Source organism: Lepidochelys kempii, chromosome 3, assembly GCF_965140285.1.
Source record: "Lepidochelys kempii isolate rLepKem1 chromosome 3, rLepKem1.hap1, whole genome shotgun sequence".
NCBI lineage: Eukaryota > Metazoa > Chordata > Testudines > Cheloniidae > Lepidochelys > Lepidochelys kempii.
In genome coordinates this window covers 1,288,630-1,304,511 of record NC_136382.1, presented here as the reverse complement: position 1 = coordinate 1,304,511, position 15,882 = coordinate 1,288,630, and the positions used below count along the sequence as shown (strand labels likewise).

The following is a 15,882-nucleotide window of genomic DNA, read 5'->3' as shown; positions in this document are numbered from 1 at the left end:
TTCATGGGACTCTGTCCTGCCAACTCCCTGTCCCAGCCTGTGACTCCCCCTGCTGCTCTGCCCGGGCCCCAGCCAGGCGCATCACTGCAGCAAAGCATCCCGCAAGTGCTGCGCCCTAAAAAGACAGACAGATCCCACCCCAGTCAGTGCCCCTGCCCTGCCCCCATCGACACATCCAGGGAGTGGGGCCCCAGGGAAACCCCCAGTGCATCAGTCGGCCCCACAGACCCGTCCCACCACAGGCAAGGCTCCCTGCCAGCTGCTCAGCCCCAGGCCCGGGGTCCCTCCCTGGGGGAGTTGGACTCACCGCAGCTCCTCCGGCTCGGGGTGCAGAAGGTTGGGAACGGGCTCCGCAGCAGGGTGCTCAGACCTGGGAGCAACAAATGGGGAAACAGGGCTCACAGGGGTGGGATCCAGCCCCACAGTGCAGCCCAGGGACTCCAGTGCCTACAGCAGCCAGTGGGGCAGTACAGACACCAGGGCTCCTCACAGCACCCCCCTGCAGGCAGGGGTCCGGCCCCGCCCCACCCCACCAACATCCCCCCTGCAGCCAGGGGTCCGGCCCCGCCCCGCCCCACCAACATCCCTCCTGCAGCCAGGGGTCCGGCCCCACCCCCCCACAGCACACCCCCTACAGACAGGGCTCCGGCCTCTCTCCCCACAATGCCCCCCCAGCCAGTGCTATGGCCCTGCTCCCACAGCACCCCCTGCTGGGAGCTCTCCCCCCCCATGCTCCTGCCCCGCTCCCCACCCAGGCTCCCCCCTGGCAGGGCCGTGGCAGTCCTGCTTTCTCATACCTGTTGACGCTGTCCTTGGGCGCGGCCCAGCCAGGAGTCACGGCCAGCAGCAGAGACGCCAGCAACAAGCTCCTCATCCTGAGACCAGAGTGGGGGACGGCCTGGGGGGGACAAGCAGCCGCGTCACCCCCTGCCGGAGCCCAGCGTGAGGGTCCCTGTAACTCACGGGCTGAGTCTCCCTCCGGTGGCGTCCAACTCCGCCGGGGCCTGGCCCTTTGGTGCAGTGCCCTGCTGCGTGGAGTGCCTGGAGCCCAGCGAGGCACCGTGTGGGAAGCAGCCGTATGTGCGGGGTTCCCTGGGCGTGCGCCCAGTGGGGTAAGTCACAGCCCCAGGGCCGGCTGGCCACGGCGGTGGGAGGCTGAGCCAGTGGGGAGGCTGCTCTGGGGGATCCAGGCTCCCCGTGCCCTGCTCTGGCACCGTGACCATTTTGCACCCGCAGCCAGGAGCCCAGGTGGCAGCGTGGGACTGACCTCACCCCATGCCACCCTGTCTCCACTGACCTGGTGCCGTGGCAGGTGCCACTTTCCCAGGGCAGGCGTCAACAGGAGATGGGTCTGGGGGAGAACAAGGCCCCAGCCCGGGGCACAGCATCTCCGTGGTGGGGGCCCTCTGGAGAGGTGCATTATGGGCCGTGCAAGTCCCTTTGCTCTCCACCTGCCCCGCTCCTGCCCCGTTTTGTCCCTCCTCCCTGGCACCTGCTGGCGTGGCCTGACCCTGTGCATCCACCCTGCTCTGAGGTGCCTCGTCTGTTTGAATGCCCCCCAGCCCTGGCACACAGAGTGTACCCAGCATGCACTGGGGCAGAGATGCCCACAGGACTTGCATTAGACAAAGACACCCCGAGCTGGGCTGGGCCAGGCCCAGTGGGCAGGACGGAGCACCCATGTAACATGACTAGGCAATGCCACCACATGCCCATCATACACACAGACCTGGCCAGGGCGCAGGGCAGGGCGCATCCCCCACCGGCCCCCAGGGTGGCCCCAGAGCCCTTTGCAAGGGTGACCAGAGCCTGCGGCGGGGCCCCCCTCTCCCCCTGTAGGCAAAACATCCCCTAGACTAGAGCCGGGCCCCGAGCTTCTCCCCACACACACAGAGCAGCCAGCGCCAGGCCCTGGACACCGGGCACAGCCAGACATCACCCGCCGGGCACAGCAACCCAGACACAGGGACCCTCCCACACACAACAGCCTCCCACAGCCTGCCCCACACGACACCCCACGGCCCCAGCCACACGCAGGGCCACGCGCCGGCAAAGCCCCCCACCCCCACACCTGTCCAGCAGCTCCCTGGTACCCCCCTGGCCAAGGCAGGGACACGCCGCACACACTGTGCACACGGGGTCTCACGCCACCACCCAGACCCAGCACGGAGCACCCAGAGCCACACGGCCCCCCACAGCCAGCCCGGGGAGCGCCAGCGTGCGGCTGTGCCAGAAACACACACTGCCATAGTGCAGCCCGGGCAGCCACTGCACGCAGAGCACCCACGGCACCCGCACCCACGGCACCCGCACCCACGGAACCCAGAGCACCCACTGCACCCAGAGCACCCACGGCACCCGCCTCCACTGCACGCAGAGCACCCACGGCACCCGCATCCACTGCACCCACACCCACGGCACCCGCATCCACTGCACCCGCACCCACGGCACGCAGAGCACCCACGGCACCCGCCTCCACGGCACCCGCATTCACTGCACGCAGAGCACCCACGGCACCCGCATCCACTGCACCCACACCCACGGCACCCGCATCCACTGCACCCGCACCCACGGCACGCAGAGCACCCACGGCACCCGCCTCCACGGCACCCGCATTCACTGCACGCAGAGCACCCACGGCACCCGCATCCACTGCACCCACACCCACGGCACCCGCATCCACTGCACCCGCATCCACTGCACGCAGAGCACCCACGGCACCCGCTGTGTCTGCTGCACCCAGGGCACTCACTGCATTCACATCCGCTGCATCTCTGCCCACTGCCCCGGAGCCCGCACCCCGCGCTGCGCTCACTGCACCCCGCGCCCCGACACACGCACCCGCATCCCGCCGGCTCCGCAGCCGCTCCCGGTCCCGGCGGTTCAGCAGCGGCCCCGCGCCCCGCCCCGCCCCCGCTCGGCTCCGCCCCTACGAGGCGAGGCCACGTGGCCGGGACACGTCCCCGCTCCCCCGGGACCCGCCCGCCCCGCGCCCCCCGCCCCCCTACCCCGCGCCTGGCCCATCCCCCCCGTGCCACCCCCTCCCCGCGCCAGACCCACCCCTCCCCGTGCCGCCCCCCTGCCCCGCGCCTGGCCCATCCCCCCCATGCCACCTGCCACCCCCCGCGGCCCCCGGCAGACCCACCCCTCCCCGTGCCGCCCCCCGTCTGGCCCATCCCCACCCGTGACACCCCCCGCCTCCCCTGCCACCCGTCTGACCCATCCCCCCCGTGCCACCCCCTCCCCGCGCCAGACCCACCCCTCCCCGTGCCGCCCCCCTGCCCCGCGCCTGGCCCATCCCCCCCATGCCACCCGCCACCCCCACCCCCAACGGCCCCCGGCAGACCCACCCCTCCCCGTGTCGCCCCCCTGCCCCGCGCCTGGCCCATCGCCCGCATGCCACCCGCCACCCCCACCCCCCGGCAGACCCACCCCTCCCCGTGAGGCCCCCCGCACCTCCCGCCTGGCCCATCCCCCCCCGTGACACCCCCCACCCCCTCTGCCACCCGTCTGACCCATCCGCCCCGTGCCACCCCTGCCCCAGAATCATAGAATCATAGAATATCAGGGTTGGAAGGGACCCCAGAAGGTCATCTAGTCCAACCCCCTGCTCAAAGCAGGACCAATTCCCAATTAAATCGGGAGTACAAGCCAGCTGCCCAGAGCGCCCCCCTACCCCAGGCACAGGCCACGGAGTACAAGCCAGCTGCCCCGTGCGCCCCCCAGGGCATGGGCCACGGAGAACGAGCCAGCTGCCCAGAGCGTCCCCCCAACCCCGGGCACGGGCCACAGAGAACAAGCCAGCTGCCCAGAGCGCGCGCCCCCCCCAGGGCACAGGCCACGGAGAACGATCCAGCTGCCCCGTGCGCCCCCCCCCCAGGGCATGGGCCACGGAGAACGAGCCAGCTGCCCAGAGCTCCCCCCCCCGGGCACAGGCCACGGACCCCCCCAGGGCACGGGCCACAGAGAACGAGCCAGCTGCCCAGAGCGCCCCGCAACCCCGGGCACGGGCCACAGAGAACGAGCCAGCTGCCCAGAGCGCCCCACAACCCCGGGCACGGGCCACAGAGAACGAGCCAGCTGCCCAGAGCGCCCCCCCAACCCCGGGCACGGGCCACAGATAATGAGTCAGCTGCCCAGAACCCGCGCCCCCCCCCAGGGCATGGGCCACAGAGAATGAGCTAGCTGCCCAGAGTGCGCCCCCCCGGGCACGGGCCATGGAGAACGAGCCAGCTGCCCAGAGTGCGCCCCCCTGCCCCAGGGCACGGGCCACGGAGAATGAGCCAGCTGCCCAGAGCGCCCCCCCGGGCACGGACCACGGAGAATGAGCCAGCTGCCCAGAGCGCCCCCCCCGGGCATGGCTCCCCCCAGGGCACGAGCCACGGAGAACGAGCCAGCTGCCCAGAGCACCGCCCCCCGGACACAGGCCATGGAGAACGAGCCAACTGTCCAGAGCGCCCCCCTACCCCAGGCACAGGCCACGGAATCACAGAATCATAGAATATCAGGGTTGGAAGGGACCTCAGGAGGTCATCTAGTCCAACCCCCTGCTCGAAGCAGGACCAATTCCCAGTTAAATCGGGAGTACAAGCCAGCTGCCCAGAGTGCCCCCCCAGGGCACGGAGAATGAGTCAGCTGCCCAGAATGCCCCCCCCCCAGGCACGGGCCATGGAGAACGAGCCAGCTGCCCAGAGCTCGCCCCCCCCCCCCCGCCGACACGGGCCACGGAGAACAAGCCAGCTGCCCAGAGCGCCCCCCCCAGGGCACGGAGAATGAGCCAGCTGCCCAGGGCACCCCGCAAAGGAAACGCTCTGTCACCCGGGTGTGGGTGGGGCCTGGCCCCCTGCAGCACCCCCATGGGGCAGGCCTCAGTTGTGCTACTCTCTGGCTTCCCCCACGCAGGGGCCTCGCTCTGGGCCGTGACACCTCCCGCTATAGGGGCCCCCTCCAGGCAGTGGAGCCCCCCAGCAAGACAGGCTGGGAGAGCCAAGCTCTCTGCCCCCCACAGCCTTGACCCCTCTGATCCCAGCCGCCCCCAGGAGCAGGGGATGCTCGTGCCGCAGCCAGATATCCTGAGAGATGGGGCTTCAGAGAGGATCCCCCCTCCCCCCCCCCCCCCCCCCCCCCCCCCCCCCCCCCCCCCCCCCCCCCCCCCCCCCCCCCCCCCCCCCCCCCCCCCATGCAGCTGAGGTCAATGCTGCCCCCCGAAGCCAAGGCATAACACCCCCCCCCCAAAACAATCCAGCCCACCCTAGTGTGATCTAGCGTTTTGGGTGCAGCGAAGGGTGCGGGGTGAGGCGGCTGCTCAGGCTGGAGGTTGCAGGTTCATGTCCTCTGCAGGGGTCACACAGGGCAGTGCTATGTTGCCTGTGTGACGAAGTGGGACTGTTCTTAATGTTTCCTCTGAATTGTGTGGGGGTGCCTCAGTTTCCCCTATGCAGTGGGATAAGGGTGTATGATCCTTGCAGAGCCCTAGAGGGCAGGTGTGTGCAGGGGTCTGGACACAGAGAATGGCCGACACCCTGTTTCCTGGCAACTGATGGCCTGGGCCCTTCCCCCCTGCAAGGTGAGAGCTAAAGGGTTGCGTAAGGCCCACCCCTCCCTGCGCCACCCGCCGCCCCCCGCGAACCCGGCCTGGCCCATCCCCCCCATGCCACCCCCCGCCCCCTCTGCCACCCGTCTGGCCCATTCCCCCATCCCATGCCACTCCACGCCCCAAGTGCCCCCCACCAGAACCATCCCCCCATGCCGCCCCCTGCACCACCTACCTGGCCGATCCCCCATGCCCGCCATGCCACCCGCCAGGCCCATCCCCCATGCCACCCCCCTCCCTGTGGCACCCACCTGCCCCATCCCCCCATCCCGTGCAACTCGCCTGGCCCACCCCCCCGTGCCACCCCTGCCCCCCGTGCTACCCGCCTGGCCCATCTCCCAGTCACGTGCGACCCCCACACCCAATGCCACCTGCCAGACCCATTTTCCCATCCCGTGCCACCGCTCTGGCCCATCCTTCGTGCCACCCAGCTCCCCCCGCCCGGCCCATCCCTCGGTGCCATGCCACCCCGATGCCACCTGCCGGACCCATCCTGTGCCACCCACCTCGCCCATTCCCCCGTCCATGCCACCCCCATCCTGTGCCACCCCTGTGCCACCTACCAGATCCATCTCCCCACCCCGTGGCACCTGTCCCGTGTCACCCACCACCCAGTTCCCCCTGTCCCGTGCCACCCACCAGCCCCCATGCCACCCACCAGACCCATCCCCCATGCCACCCACCAGACCCATCCCCCATGCCACCCCCTGTGCCACCCACCGGACCCATCCCCCATCCCATGCCATCCAGAACCCCCTGTGCCACCCACCAGACCCATCTGCCCACCCCGTGCCTCCTGCCAGACCCTGCAACCTGCCTGGCCCATCTCCCCACCCTGCGCCACCCGCCTGGCTGCCTGCCACCGATGCTCTGCCCAGGTCCTGCCTGCACCCGGAGCACCTGGGAGATGCTCAGGGAAGGAGTGGGAGAGTGGGGTGCTTTCCCTGGAGGAGAGGGCACCCACAGGAGCAGTGGGCTCTCAGGCTGTGCAGGGGTGGGGCGGGAGTTGGCATGGGGAGGGGAACGGGGCGCTCCAAATCCTAATCGCTTTCTGCCTCAGGGGCAAGTGATGGGAATGGATGTGATCCATCTACAAGCAGCCCGAGGGAATATTTTCTTACCAAACTGACCATCCGGCTGCGGAACGCATGGCCACGAGACGGCGACGAGGCCAGGGGCACTCGGAAAGGGTGAGCCCTTCACACGGCCCGTGAGAGCGTCCGGCGCTGTACGAGCAGAGCCGGGGCACGCGCCAGCCAGGAGCTGGCCGGCTGAGGGGGCCGTGTCCCCTGCTGAGCCGGGGACGGGGGGTTCTTGTGCCATCTCCTGGGGGGCGCAGCCCAGGACGGGAGCGCTGGGTCCCCGGGCTGAGCTAGCCTGGCCGCTCCTCCTCCGGGGCCCAGCCCCGTGCGGCCCGGGCCCTGGGTGGGCTGCTCGGCGCCCGGGGGAGTGCCGGGCTGGCCTGGCCCCAGCCTGGCAGGGCCGCGCACTGTCCCCGGAACAACGTGCCGGCCCCGGGGTGCTCCCGCGCCGAGCGACTCTCCCGGCCCCGGGCCCGCGCTGCCCCCGGCGCGACACGGCCCCGGCGGTGAGCACGGCGCGGGGAACACGCCGTCCAGGGCGCCCGGGGCTGGCGCTGCCGGGCCGTGGGGCAGCGACCCCCACTCGCTCCCGCCCCCCCAAGACCCCTCTGCCCGCGGCTCGGCGCTGCCTGGGCCCTGGGCGCGGGGGGTGCCTGGGGGAGGGGCTGCGCCCAGGACTCCTGGGTCCCGCGCGACCCTCCCCTCCAGCGCAGAGCTACCCTCGCTCCGCGGCCGCCCGGCCCCTACGGGGTTAACCACGGCCGGCCTGCCCCTCACAAACATGGCTGCCGGCCTGGCCTCGCCTCGCCTGCCCCTCACAAACATGGCTGCCGGGCGGGGCGGGGCCTGCCCCTCACAAACATGGCTGCCGGCCTGGCCTGGCCTGGCCTGCCCCTCACAAACATGGCTGCCGGCCGGGGCGGGGCCTGCCCCTCACAAACATGGCTGCCGGCCTGGCTGCCCCTGCCCCTCACAAACATGGCTGCCGGGCGGGGCGGGGCCAGCGCAGGGCGGCCGGGAGCCGGGAGGAGCCAGATTCCGGCGGCCGCAGGATGTGTGGGGCGCTGGGGTCCCTGCCCGACCTGCTGCTCCGGGGCTGGGGGGAGCCGCTGCGGGTGCTGCTGGCGGCCAGCGCCGCCTTCCTCTGCTACTACTGGGTGCGCGTCCCGCAGGTCCGTCCGTCCGTCCGGTCAGTGGTGGGGGTCGGTCCGTCCGTCCGGTCAGTGCTGCGGGGGGTCGGTCCGTCCGTCCGGTCAGCGCTGCGGGGGGTCCGTCCGTCCGTCCGGTCAGCGCTGCGGGGGGTCGGTCCGTCCGTCCGGTCAGCGCTGCGGGGGGTCCGTCCGTCCGTCCGGTCAGCGCTGCGGGGGGTCCGTCCGTCCGTCCGGTCAGTGCTGCGGGGGGTCGGTCCGTCCGTCCGGTCAGTGGTGGGGGTCGGTCCGTCCGTCCGGTCAGTGCTGCGGGGGGTCCGTCCGTCCGTCCGGTCAGTGCTGCGGGGGGTCGGTCCGTCCGTCCGTCCGGTCAGTGGTGGGGGTCGGTCCGTCCGTCCGGTCAGCGCTGCGGGGGGTCGGTCCGTCCGTCCGTCCGGTCAGCGCTGCGGGGGGTCCGTCCGTTCGTCCGGTCAGCGCTGCGGGGGGTCCGTCCGTCCGTCCGGTCAGTGGTGGGGGTCGGTCCGTCCGTCCGGTCAGCGCTGCGGGGGGTCGGTCCGTCCGTCCGGTCAGCGCTGCGGGGGGTCGGTCCGTCCGTCCGGTCAGCGCTGCGGGGGGTCCGTCCGTCCGTCCGGTCAGCGCTGCGGGGGGTCCGTCCGTCCGTCCGGTCAGCGCTGCGGGGGGTCCGTCCGTCCGTCCGGTCAGTGCTGCGGGGGGTCGGTCCGTCCGTCCGGTCAGTGCTGCGGGGGGTCGGTCCGTCCGTCCGTCCGGTCAGTGGTGGGGGTCGGTCCGTCCGTCCGGTCAGCGCTGCGGGGGGTCGGTCCGTCCGTCCGTCCGGTCAGCGCTGCGGGGGGTCGGTCCGTCTGTTCGTCCGGTCAGCGCTGCGGGGGGTCCGTCCGTCCGTCCGGTCAGTGGTGGGGGTCAGTCCGTCCGTCCGTCCGGTCAGCGCTGCGGGGGGTCGGTCCGTCCGTCCGTCCGTCCGGTCAGCGGTGGTGGGGGTCGGTCCGTCCGTCCGGTCAGTCCTGCGGGGGGTCGGTCCGTCCGTCCGGCAGCGCTGCGGGGGGTCGGTCCGTCCGTCCGTCCGGTCAGTGCTGCGGGGGGTCGGTCCGTCAGTCCGTCCGGTCAGTGGTGGGGGTCGGTCCGTCCGTCCGTCCGGTCAGTCCTGCGGGGGGTCGGTCCGTCCGTCCGTCCGGCAGCGCTGCGGGGGGTCGGTCCGTCCGTCCGTCCGGCAGCGCTGCGGGGGGTCGGTCCGTCCGTCCGTCCGGCAGCGCTGCGGGGGGTCGGTCCGTCCGTCCGGCAGCGCTGCGGGGGGTCGGTCCGTCCGTCCGGTCAGTGCTGCGGGGGATCGGTCGGTCCGTCCGTCCGTCCGGTCAGTGCTGCGGGGGGTCGGTCCGTCCGTCCGTCCGGTCAGTGGTGGGGGTCGGTCCGTCCGTCCGTCCGGTCAGCGCTGCGGGGGGTCGGTCCGTCCGTCCGTCCGGTCAGCGCTGCGGGGGGTCGGTCCGTCCGGTCAGTGCTGCGGGGGGTCCGTCCATCGGGTCAGCGCTGGGGGGGGGGTCGGGCCCGAGGAGCCCCCCTTGCTGTGACACCCCCCTCACGGTTCCCCCCCCCCAGCTCTCAGCCCAAATAACCCCTCCCTCCCTGGGAGCCCCCCCGGGCAGACTTTGCCAGCCCTTATTTCCATTATCAGCTGTCCAGGTGGCACCGTGGCCGTGCCCAGTGGCGGGGCGGCTCTGAGCAGCCCCCCTTCTTCGCGCTGTCTCGGCCCTGAGTTCCCCAGTGGAGGGCCCCTCAGGCAGGGGGCTGGAGCGATTTGTGGAGTGGTGCTGGGTGCAGCTTGTCCCGGGCAGTGCCCGTCCCCACCCAGACACCTCACCAGGTACCCGGCCGCGTGCCCCTGGGCATGGCTGCGCTGACCTCGCTCTTCCTCGGAGAGGCCGGGCGTGGAATGAAGTGTCCCTGCCCCACAGCACAGCTGGGCAGTGACTCACTTCCCCCGGGGGGAGCCGCAGTGGCTGGGGGGCACGGGCTGAAGTGGGGGAGGCCCCCTCCACGCTGCGAGGTCACAGCTGAGCCGAGCGCTGCAGCTCCGGGCCGCGCTGGTGTCTGTCTTGGTGTTTTCGGCTGCTGAATGCCAGCTGGCCAAGCTGTGATGAGAACGACCCTCTGGTCGACCCCCACCCCATCCCTCTGCTCTGGGCATTGGCCCAGCAAGGCTCCTGTCTGGCTGTGTCATCACCCCACATACTGGGGGGTGCCTCTGCCTTTGGGGTGTGTGCCCTTGGGGACAGCTACTCCCTCCCGCTCCCAGGCCCCACTCGGTGCATCTCTCTGTTCCTGGTTCCTCTCCACCCTCCTCACGTGGCCCCATCTCACCTCGGCTCAGAACAGTGTAACGGGCTGCCCTGCCCGTGGAGCCAGCTAAGGTCACTCAGTCAGGGTGAACTGCAAACAGAACGGGGCGGACAAACCCCAACCACTGGTGGATATTCCACTCCTTGCCAAAAATCCTTTTAGAAATAGTCCACGGGTTACAGTCCAATGTCCATGTTCAGGGTGACTCCCGTCAGTGACTGGGGATCTCAATCCTTACTGCTCAGGGTTTCCCCTTCTTGAAACCCAAAGCAGATCGGAGATGAAGAAGGATCGTGTCCCAGGGTATTTATACATTTCCAGCAGCCTTTTGGCCTGAGAAAACAATCGGCTTCTCTTTCCTTCTCCTAAACATCCTGGCAATTAGCCCAGGGTCATTTATCCATTAACAGTTCAGATACCGGTTACCACAACCTTCAAAGAGCCATATAGACAATAATACTATGTCACTCCAGTGTCTTCCTAAATGTTAATATTCCCCTTTTGATCTTTGAATCAAAGCCAGAGCCATAGACAAGACTTGTTTGCTGACATCACAAGACCTGAGCACACAGCTCCCCTTCTCTCTCTCACAATGCCGGCTGCGTTTCACAGCTCTGATTGTTTACATCTCATGTGAGGTTAGGAGTGTAATATAATATCTCATTGAAAGGTGACACAGGGCCAGAAAGAGTTAATGAACTTTAGAGACTGGTTAGGAAGATCTGTAAAACCTCTGGACTATTTCTAAAAGGACTTTTGGCCTCTGTAAGCTCAGCTCTGCTCTGCATCTGAACCTCAAGAACTGAACTCAAGTCTGTCTGTATATCGATCTTTTAACCAGCACGCACGCTCTCTTCTTTTTTTAATACATTTTAGTTCAGTTACTAAGGATTGACTGTAAGCGTGTATTTGGGGTAAGATCTGAGTTATCATTTGACTTGGGTCTGGCGCTTGGTTGGTCCTTTGGGGTCAGGAGAATCTTTTCTTTTCTATGATGAAGTAAGACTTTCAGAATTTAGCATCCTATGTTTGATGTGTGTCTGGATGGAGGCCGGAGGCTGGGCACTTTAAGGGCACTGCGTTGTTTGGACGTCTGAGTACCCAGGGAGGTGCTGGAGAAGCTGGTTTGTGCTGGCTGGGTTAATCTAAGTAGTGGAATATCCACCAGCGTTTGGGGTTGTCCGCCCTGTTCTGTTTGCAGTTCACCCTGATGGAGTGACCTCAGCTGGCTCCCACGGGCAGCCCCGTCACAGTGGCGTAGTCGGCAGGACCCACAGAACCAGGTCAATTAAGCTTTGGGTCAGAACCCCACACTATCCAAATTTGAATTTTGGTAATGAGAGTTCGGTTGGTTAAAGAGCAGTTGCAATGGGTGAGCAAAGAGCATCACCCCTGATATCGGGGGGTGCCTCTGACTTTGGGGTGGCGCCCAAGGGGACAGCTGCTCCCTCCCCCTTCCAGGCCCTACTCAGTGCATCTCTCTGTTCCTGATTCCTCTCCGCCCGCCTCACGTGGCCCCATCTCACCTCTGGCCTAGAACGGCGCCGCCCGTCCCGCCTCAGCTGGCAGTGGGAGAGGGCCATGGCCTGGACTCAGGTTGCTCAGGGATGATGGTGTTACACCCTCCCACCCCCCATCTCTGGCCGCTGCCTGACTCCTGCACCTGGGGCCTGGATGGGCAAGCAGGGGCTCCAGGCACGTGTGCTGGGGGAGGGGTCTGCGCTGTTGGGGCGGGGCTCTGTCCCTGAGGGCTCAGCCCCATGTCGTGGGATCTCAGGGCCCGTGTCCGTGGCTTGTGCCAGGGCCTGTGAGCGTGACAGGCTCTGACAAGCCCAGGCACGCTGCAGCTGGTGGGGAGGTGGGGCCTGGGAGCCAGGGCCCGTCTTTTGGCTTGGGCTGGCCCCAGCTCTCCCCGAATCTCTTCCCAGAGGCCCCTGCTGGTGGGCGGGCTGCCGTTCCGTGCCTTCCTGGAGACACACTGCCCCATTGTCAGCGAGCCCTTCTACCCCACGCCCTGGTGCTACGAGGGCCGGCTCCAGACTCTGCTCCGCTTCTTCCTCCAGTCCCGGCCCCTGGTCTCTTACCGCAGGTGCGTGCTGGGCTCTCGGGCTGGGCTGGGCGAGCGCTGGGGACGCTGCTCAGTGACTCCCAGGCTGTGCCCTGGGGTGCTGCCCAGGCCCCTGCTGCTCGGGGCTCACTCCACCCTGTGCTCCCTGCCCAGTGAGTTGCTCCACACAGCGGATGGAGGGCAGCTGCTGCTGGACTGGGCAGACAATGCAGAGAGCCAGCGGTACCCGGAGCCTGGCACACGCCCCACCATCCTGCTGCTGCCAGGCCTCACCAGCAACAGCCAGGCCACCTACATCCTGCACCTGGTGCAGCAGGCCTCCCACGCGGGGTACAGGTGAGACACGCTGCGGGGGAGCTGGGCCCCTGGTGACTGGGGGGGGCTGCAGGGACCCAGCCTCATGGTCACCCCCAGAGGGTCAGGTAGTGATGGGCATCTGGGGCAGTGCCAGCCGGAGGGGGATTGGTGGGGAGAGATGGGGTCGTGGGGGAAGGGGGTTGTGGGGGGAGATGGGGGGGTCGTGGGGGAAGGGGGGCTGGGGGAGTGGGGATGGACGGGTCGTGGGGGAAGCGGGCAGGGAGCTTCACCTGTCTCCTCTCCTCTCCCCCCAGGACTGTCGTGTTCAATAACAGAGGGTGCAAGGGGGAGGATCTGCTGGTGAGTGAGCTCTGTCCCCCGGGGGGGCCTTGGGTCCCAGCTCCACCACAGAGATCCTGGCCCAGGGCACTGGAGGCCCTGGGAGTGGGGGGCCGCACACTCCGTGGGCCCGGGAGGGGAGGGCAGGGCTAGGCCCAGGCCCCTGGGTCCCAGTAGGTCGGAGCTGCTGTCCCATCTATACAGGCAAAACAATGGGTCCAAACTAGCTGTGAGCCCTCAAGATAGATCTTGGCCTCCCTGGGGTGGTTCTCTGAGAACAGCCGCTCAACGGGCAGCAGCAGCCGGACCAGCTACCAGAGCGCGGGGAGCCAGCAGGAGAGGGATGGATAAGAGCAGAAACTATCACATTGCCTCTGTAGAAATCCCCGGGACGCCCAGCCCGGAACGCTGGATGCAGCTCTGGTCGCCCCAGCTCAGAAAAGATCCTTTACAGTTGGAAAAGGTGCAGCGAAGGATTAGGGAATAGAACTGCTTCTGTATCAGGAGAGATTAATAGAACTGGGATTCTCAGCTTGGAAAAAGAGGTGACTAAGGGGGGATAGGATAGAGGTCTATAAAATCACGACGGCTGTGGAGAGAGTGAACCAGGAAGTGTTATTTACTCTTGCTCATAACACCAGAACTAGCGGTCACCCAATGACATTACTAGGCAGCAGGTTTAAAACAAACAGAAGGAAGTATTTCTTCACACAACGCACAGTCAACCTGTGGAACTCCTTGCCAGGGGATGTTGTGAAGTCCAAGACTAGAACAGGGTTCAAAAACAGCTAGATATGTTCATGGAGGACAGGTCCATCAGTGGCTATTAGCCAGGCTGGGCAGGGCTGATGCTGCTGTTTGCCAGGAGCTGAGAATGGGCGACAGCGGCTGGATCACTGGGTGATTCCCTGGTCTCTTCATTCCCTCTGGGGCACCTGGCACTAGCTGCTCCCAGATCTGGGGTCCTGGGCTAGCTGGCCCAGTCTGGCTGTTATGAGCTGCTCCCCGAGGCAGGAGGCGTTGGCCCATCCCTGGCTGCAGTTTGCTCCACCCCATCCTGCCAGTGGCTCTCAGGGCTGAACCCTCCCCGTGCCCCCTGGGGGGCCAGGACCCCCCTCCCTTGCGTGCAAGCATGGGGGATCCAGCAGGAACATCCCGATCCACTCCATGGCCCTCTGTTAACTGCGGTCAGGTGGGGACAGCCCCCCTCCCGCAGCACTGCCCCCCTGGGGACACACACACACCCCCAGCCTGCCCCAGCACTGCCTCCCCGGGGACACCCCCCCCACCCAGCCAGCCCCAGCACTGCCTCCCCGGAGACCCCCCTGCCCCCCTCAGCTCTGCTCTTGCTCTTAGACCCCCAGAGCCTTCTGCGCTAGCAACACGGAGGACCTGCAGACCGTGGTCACCCACATCAAGGCCCAGCACCCGCGGGCACCACTCCTGGCTGTGGGTGTCTCGCTAGGCGGGTGAGCAGGGGACCTGGCCCAGGGAGGTGAGGGGTGAATCTCCCAGGTACGGGGTGGCCTGGGGTGGTTAATGGCTGCCCCCCTGCAGCTGGGGAGCAGCGAGAAGAGGGGGCTGGCAAAGCACAGGCAGGGGAAGGGTTAATTGGGGGGACACTCCCCAGGGGGAGCAGATCCCTGGCCCCAGCCCACCTGTGGTGCTGTCTCTCCAGGATCCTGGTGCTGAAGTACCTGGCGCAGCGGGGACACGACACGGGGCTGGTGGCGGCCCTGACCTTGTCCGTCCCCTGGGACACCGTGGAGTCCAGCCGCTCGCTGGAGGAGCCGCTCAACAGCCTGCTGTTCAACCGGCACCTCACGGCCAACCTGCTCCGCCTCGTCAGCCGGTGGGGCGGGGCTGGGGGGCTGGTTTGGGGAGGTGGGGGGGGCTGGTTCGTGGGGGTCAGGTATGGGCGGGGCACGGCTGGTTCAGCAGGGTCAGGTATGGATGGGTCAGGGTTGGTTCGTGGGGGTCAGTGGGGCTGGTTCAGCAGGGTCAGGTATGGGCAGGTCAGGGTTGGTTCGTGGGGGTCAGTGGGGCTGGGGGGGCTGGTTCAGGGGGGTCAGGTATGGGCAGGTCAGGGTTGGTTTGTGGGGGTCAGTGGGGCTGGTTCAGGGGGGTCAGGTATGGATGGGTCGGGGTCGGTTCATGGGGGTCAGTGGGGCTGGTTCAGGGGGGTCAGGGGGACTCTGGGGCTGATAACTGGGGGTTGGGGGGCAGCCCCCCCCCACTGACTCTGGGGCACTTTGCAGGCACAGGAAGGTGATTGCAGAGAAGGTGGATGTGGATCACGTACTGAAGGTATGGGCCCCCTGCCCCTCCCCGGCCAGCCACACCCCACAGCAGCTCCGGCCCTGACCCCTGCTCTCTGCCCCAGGCACGCAGCATCCGGGAGTTTGACGAGCGCTACACGGCCGTGGTGTTCGGCTACGGGACGTGTGCCGAGTACTACCAGGCCGCCAGCCCCTCGCACTTCGTGCATGCCGTGCGCCTGCCCGTGCTCTGCCTCAACGCGGCCGACGACCCCTTCTCGCCGCTGCAGGGTGAGTGCAGGGGGCGGCCGGGGGGCTCCGGGCCCAGGGCGGGAGGCTGGCGGCTGCCTGACCCGCTCTCTTTCAGCCATGCCCCTGGCCGTGGTGCGGCGCCTCCCCACGGTGGCGGTGCTGGTGACGGTGCACGGCGGGCACATCGGCTTCCTGGAGGGGCTCTTCCCACGGCACGGGAGCTACATGGACCGCATCTTCGCCCAGTTCGTCACGGCCGCCTTCGAGCACAGCCAGGAGCTGAGCCGCAGCCCGAGGGCAGGGGACGGGGCCAGCTGCGTGAGGCCCCAGCACTGACGCAGGCGGGCCCCAGAGCAGGCTGCAGCCCCCCCAATAAACCTCCTGCCTGGATACCTCATGTCCTCCATGAGCTGCAGGGAGGGATGGAGCCAGCTGCACGTCCCCCAAAGCCACAGGGCCAGCCAGGGCTCTGTCGCAGTGACACCAACTGCGTGGG

General features: G+C 67.9%; 2 protein-coding genes across 5 annotated transcripts; one reads left to right on the top strand and one right to left on the bottom strand.

Annotated features, from left to right (window-relative positions):
- LOC140908409 (uncharacterized) lies at positions 1-7,572 on the bottom strand. Of its 2 annotated transcripts, none has more exons than XR_013635524.1 (3): positions 2,842-2,916; positions 798-898; positions 1-370 (listed from the first exon to the last, which is right to left on the bottom strand). XR_013635524.1 is itself a non-coding variant. In XM_078852012.1 (3 exons), exons 1-3 carry the CDS (start codon positions 6,914-6,916, stop codon positions 365-367), a joined length of 309 nt encoding a protein of 102 aa, XP_078708138.1. In that variant the 5' UTR covers positions 6,917-7,572; the 3' UTR covers positions 1-364. The 2 variants fall into 2 exon arrangements, 1 of the variants encoding a protein (XP_078708138.1); XM_078852012.1 differs by lacking the exon at positions 2,842-2,916 and adding an exon at positions 6,715-7,572.
- Positions 6,673-15,776, top strand: ABHD1 (abhydrolase domain containing 1). 3 transcript variants are annotated; one of them, XM_073335421.2, is made up of 9 exons: positions 6,673-6,783; positions 12,101-12,261; positions 12,394-12,576; positions 12,852-12,897; positions 14,233-14,345; positions 14,555-14,728; positions 15,135-15,183; positions 15,260-15,425; positions 15,502-15,776. In XM_073335421.2, the coding sequence occupies exons 1-9, from the start codon at positions 6,742-6,744 to the stop codon at positions 15,720-15,722; spliced, it is 1,155 nt and encodes a 384-aa protein (XP_073191522.2). In that variant the 5' UTR covers positions 6,673-6,741; the 3' UTR covers positions 15,723-15,776. The 3 variants fall into 3 exon arrangements, with proteins under 3 accessions (XP_073191522.2, XP_073191519.2, XP_073191521.2); XM_073335418.2 differs by lacking the exon at positions 6,673-6,783 and adding an exon at positions 7,602-7,847; XM_073335420.2 differs by lacking the exons at positions 6,673-6,783; positions 12,101-12,261 and adding an exon at positions 7,602-7,864.
- The last annotated feature ends 106 nt before the right edge of the window (positions 15,777-15,882 follow it).

Bases quoted from the DNA above. Each gene is read 5' to 3' on its own strand.
- LOC140908409 (XM_078852012.1), bottom strand. From the start codon at position 6,916: ATGGCACAAGAACCCCCCGTCCCCGGCTCAGCAGGGGACACGGCCCCC. The intron at 899-6,714 runs GTAAGAAAATAT...TGTCCCCCCCAG, and splicing joins GCAGCCGGATGGTCAGTTTG to GCCGTCCCCCACTCTGGTCT.
- ABHD1 (XM_073335418.2), top strand. From the start codon at position 7,617: ATGGCTGCCGGCCTGGCTGCCCCTGCCCCTCACAAACATGGCTGCCGG. The intron at 12,898-14,232 runs GTGAGTGAGCTC...TCTTGCTCTTAG, and splicing joins GCAAGGGGGAGGATCTGCTG to ACCCCCAGAGCCTTCTGCGC. The intron at 15,184-15,259 runs GTATGGGCCCCC...TCTCTGCCCCAG, and splicing joins ATGTGGATCACGTACTGAAG to GCACGCAGCATCCGGGAGTT.